The 5129-nt window shown below is 44.8% G+C and overlaps 1 protein-coding gene across 1 annotated transcript; it reads right to left on the bottom strand.

Moving 5' to 3' along the window:
• Positions 1–3340: 3340 nt before the first annotated feature.
• LOC146199136 (cuticle protein 16.8-like) lies at positions 3341–4752 on the bottom strand. The gene is made up of 3 exons (XM_084594611.1): positions 4701–4752; positions 4504–4560; positions 3341–3891 (listed from the first exon to the last, which is right to left on the bottom strand). The coding sequence occupies exons 1-3, from the start codon at positions 4710–4712 to the stop codon at positions 3391–3393; spliced, it is 570 nt and encodes a 189-aa protein (XP_084450737.1). The 5' UTR covers positions 4713–4752; the 3' UTR covers positions 3341–3390.
• Between the last annotated feature and the right edge of the window lie 377 nt (positions 4753–5129).

Genomic DNA, 5129 nt, shown 5'->3' with positions numbered 1-5129 from the left:
CGAAAGGAATATTAAAATCCCGCAAATGTATTCTCTCTGAGCCAAAATTGATCAGGAACGCAATCAAACACAGTGTGAACTATACAATTTATTCATAAGCATAAGCTCCACATATGTTTTTTTTTTTTTTTTCAAACTGTACGCTTAGAATTTCATACTTTGGTTCCCCCTTGAATGCTTTCCTTCTGATAATGCCCCGTTTGGCTGGTATGGCTTACTCTGATTTATTACTTTTTTTATAGGGTTCTTCCCTTCTTTTCATTTTACATCTTTATTTTTCTATTGTATTTACCTTTGCTGGTGCTTAACCGATTTTAGTAAGCTGTTGATAACTATTACCCAGCAGCTGTTCATCTTATTAGGTCCTTTAGGACTATATGTGTTCCTTTCCAAGAAGCACCAGCCAGCATCGAACATGCTTTAGAGGCAGACTCATCATTTACCTCGCATTCAAATTTCCCTTACTGCTACCGGCTAATTATTTGTTTTTTCCTGTGAAGGAACCGCCAGTTTCAGGTTTATAGAATTTCACACTCAAGGAACTATATCGCTTCTTGCACTGCCAATTCAAGCCAGTTATTAACACTTGCTCCCTGACATTCACCTCTCTTTGTGGTCAAAAGGTATTGTCGCCTGCCTTGGGTGTCAGTTATGTGTCTATAAGTGTTCTTGCTGGATAAACTTCTCTTGTAGACGAGTTAGGACAATATTCAGTGGAATACTAAAAATGTGTATCGCAAACGCGGCTCGGCACTTGGTTAATATAGAGAGATCAACTCATAGCACCGTACACAGTCCCCTGTGGTAAATAAGATAAGTGCGGGACATGAGGAGGCAAGCCCAGTTTTCCTTTGGCGGTATTGCGCTCCCTTATATTTTCTTCTTCAATACTTGAAGTAAACTGGGTCCTAAGCCAAGGCTACCGTTCAGAAATGTCAGCGGTTGTAAGCAGCGTCGCGTATTTATTGTGGTGCTATAGTCCGATGATTTCAAACCCCCTCCTCCCACCGTTGCTTTGGATTCAGAGATCCACCAAAACCCTGTAAAAAGAGCGCGCGCGTAGTCTTCGAAGACAAGACGTTGAAAACGTGAATGAATCGACCATCACAATTGCGCTTTTCTTTTTTTCCTTGGCTGCACAAATAGACCACAACTGATTCAGCTATACGTAATTTTGTAGGGATTCGCGGTCTGGCTTTATTTCATAAGCTGAATGGATATCTGCATGAATGGTATGTTTTATGTCACGTGGTAAGGGAAGTGAAACACGCATTTGTTAGCGCCCCTCGCACAGGCTGCCACGCAGGTTCGCTTTCCACAGCACGTAACCAGTTGCCAGCGTTTTTTATCGCGGCTGTTATGCAACCCCATAGTTCCGCCGGAGACAGCCGTTTCCGAAGTAATGGCTTTCAATTCCTCGAAAGCATTTGTGAAAGAGCTGATGTCTGTCAGGTAGCATTTGAACCCAAACAATCGATTTGAAATAGTATGAATATGACTTCAATTGTGCCGGATATCTATATTTCATTAAGGCGGGAGTGGTAGGCCTCATTTTCCCAAAAAACTGGTGAGGCAGTTGGCATCGTGTGCGGTGTGAGAATAAATGTTAGATCATGTCTCCGGCAGGTGGTAGTCGCAAAACCACACGGCCAGACACTGGTTGACGTCACAAGGCCGTAGTATGAAGGAGCACTGAACAAGTGTAGAGGGTGGAAGCCTCAGTTTGCAGGTCGAGACAAGTGGACTTGTCTCGTCTGGGCCCAGACGAATGCAAGTCAACTTGTCTCGACCTGCGAATTGAGGCTTCCCCCCTCTACCCTTGTTCGATGCTCCTTAATATCGTGTAAGCCACCTTCTTCCTCTCGTTCTGCCTGGTCACAAGACCATGTCACATGCTCTCGTGACGTCATATCCAAAAACGTTCGCATCCTGTGTCAGGCACCTATTCATAGGACACGCAAGCACGGTCGTATGGTTTGGTTAAAGTGGAGCTTTTTATTTATGTAAGATGGTGTTCAACAGAATGTTGTTACTTAAAGATATACAATAATTAGTTTGTGTGAGAAAGCGCATGTGCGCACTCAAGGATATTCAAGAGAAACCTGAATTGGAAGCAACTGACACTTTAATTTTATATACGCTTAAAAGCGGAGAATAGGTGTCCCCGATATATTTAGAAGTTTGGTCCCTTTATTCTGGATATCCTGCATTCCATGCCCTAACAGTATCATATTTACATGATAAAATTGCCATCTTTATCGTCTATATAAATGTAATAACTTTGTGTTCACAAAATAGATACGACATGCCGGCGTAACATTCCTTTATTGACAATGTTATTCTTGCAGAGGCCTCCACAGCTGCTTGATTAATGCCTCCTGTTAGGCTATTACCGTGGAACTCGGGAACCTAACCCATTATGAAACGCTAGTTCACCAAAATAAGGTGCACGCATTTTAAAGTGCAGTGCATCTTTAAAAGCAAGAATCAGGGTAGTTATCTTCCCCTGAGATATTTCTCAGGCACACTGCCTGCAGCCCTTACGCTTCTCTTTCCGAATCCGAGAACCTAATAAAAGAAGATGGTTTAATCATTACATCCGAGATCAATCAGGTATCTAATATCAATGTTGAAGACCATTCGTGGCACAAATCCTTTTATTTATTATGGATTAATACCAGAAAGTTTGTGCAGTTATGAAATTCTTAAGAATAGAAGTTGGCTAACCAGTTTTCTAGTCACTATTGCAGATATACGCTATAACAAGCATTTCTCGCCGCCTCGTCTGATTCTGTAGAAACACAGACCGTACCGTATGGCAGAAGCCACATTGAAGCCTGTACCATATTTCATAGTAAAGACCACCAGTCTCTAAATATGCACTTACTTCATGACACTAATATTAATAATCGCAAGCTGGCAGATAAAAGTAACCTTGCCTAAGGCGTATTAAGAAACCTGTTTTCAAGGGTATAGTCGCTTGTAGCAGTATGCTGAAGCATCTGCACTACTCTAATATACAAGAGCCAGTGCCCAGGTTATTTCTCCAGAAATTAGAGTTGCTTTTGGAACTCAATGGAAACATTTGCCTTTCTCATTATTTTCAGCTGAAAGCACTGAAAAATAAAAACTAGAATTTGGCGTTAAGTGGCAACTGCCTGAAGATGAATTGCGTCGTTTAATCGGAACACACCCGATGCAAAGGGAAAGAATTGCTGACTCAGGAATGCTGACGGCCCTTCAAATTCTTTGGCATACTGCTTACAAATTCCCTTTTAACACTTTTTGTAAAAAAGAAAAGCACATAGGAAAGAAAGAACTAGTTTGAATAAAAACAGCATAACTGGTAATTTTTTATTGCTAAGATTTCTATATTACTAAAGGCGTTTTTTAACGGCTCTTGGCGCGGCCGAGAGTGTAAGTGAGGGGAGCGTGGAAGGCGACTGGGTGGGCAGCCACGGCAACAGGGGTCACGTGGTGGGCGGTGGTGAAGGACACTGGGGCGGCGTGCAGGGTGAAGGTTGGGGCAGCGTGCACGGCATGGATGGCAACTGGGGCAGCGTGGACGGCCTGCACCACTGGGGTAGCCTTGACCACGACTGGAGCTGGCTTTACGGCGACAGCGGCTGGGGCTGGGGCAACCTCGGCGGCGTTGGAGATGTACTGGGCATCGGCTGGATTGGAGGTCTTGGTTCCTGGTTCGTTGGTCTCGACAACGACGTGGAAGCCGTCAGCGTCGGCGGTGTACTTGACGGTACGGGTGAGGCCGGCAGCGTCGGTGTAGCTGTAAGAGCCGACCTTGTTGTTGTTCTCGTCACCGGTCTCCTGCTGGCTGATGCGGGCGCCGAACTCGTCGGTGTTGTCGTAGCTGAAGGTGTATGGCTGTGGAGGCTTTTAAAGAAGAATAAAAAATTGGATTGGTACTGGTCGAGAGTACACATCATCGAGAAAAACCTTTTATAACCGGAAAATGTTTAGATCACAATCTTTGGGTGGATATGAGAGGAACACCTTCGCCTCCCGAAAGAACGCTAAGCGTGAAGAAAAACAGATGCGATTTATTATATTACTTGAGTCAATCTCGCTTTCATACTCTGCACTTTTTTTTCCTCACATATATTAATTTCACCCCGCCTGTGTATATTTAACATAGAGTACAATTCTGGCGATTCCTGAGGGAAAAAATGTATACTTTTTTTCTTTTATTAGACGTCATGGTGGTTCATGCTCGTTGCTGCAGGTTTTATACCGCTGCATGGTCTGAGGTTCCAAGTAGCTCCGGAAGCTTTAGTATATTTGCAAAAAAATATATATACAGTTCGTAAAGAAGCAACGGACAACAAAACTGCCATATTTACTATAGGCAGCTTCTTTTCGAAGTGCGCACAAATGTCCCATGCCCATCAACACACCTCTTGAAGATCACCACATTGCCAACTTTGAAAACTGCAAAAAGGAAACATAATCTTTCACTATCTCTCCAGTCGTACGGAAGAACCTTACCCCGTCAGCAGGTGATTGCTGGGCTGCAGCGAAGGCGAGGACGCAGCAGAGAAGGACCTGCGCGACAAAAGAGTTTCGACAGGCGTGAAAACTTGTTGGGCAAAATTATGCTGCTAATGTGGCAACGTTAGAGACTCTATCAGCTTTCACTCAGTCGTAATCCCAGGTTGCAAGAAGACAAGCGCTCGGCTACATGCCTTCGAGAACATGGTGTTGGTGGAAGCTGGCTCCGGTGTGATGGACAGGAGTACCATCCCACACCAGGCTTCTTATATACTCCATAACCTGCTTCCCTACAAATCTGGTTCCCATTGAAGCAATTGTCCGGCGCTTTCCGCCAATCAGAGGAAGAGGCGGCATTCCACGCACACACCCTCCCTCCGCTGGCGGCAGCCCCGGGGCAACGCGCGTGCTGGTATAGAGGGGAGAGCGTGGTCGGTTAGGGCGTCCGGTCAGGCGCCCTCTCCAACATCAAATCAGACCTGTTCGCGCGGCATTGTGGTGGCTGCCTAAGCATATCTATCGTTGGTAATGCAATGTGCTGAGCGTAGCAATAGGCGACCCTAGTAATACGTCCCCTGCGCTTTCACAGCTTTAACGATTTGTTATGGAATTTTAAAGTCGCC

Source organism: Amblyomma maculatum, chromosome 2 (genome assembly GCF_055883805.1).
Source record: "Amblyomma maculatum isolate TAMU_Amacu chromosome 2, ASM5588380v1, whole genome shotgun sequence".
In the NCBI taxonomy this organism is placed as follows: Eukaryota; Metazoa; Arthropoda; class Arachnida; order Ixodida; family Ixodidae; genus Amblyomma; species Amblyomma maculatum.
Note: the sequence above shows the minus strand (reverse complement) of the source record. Positions and strands in the feature narration are given on the sequence as shown.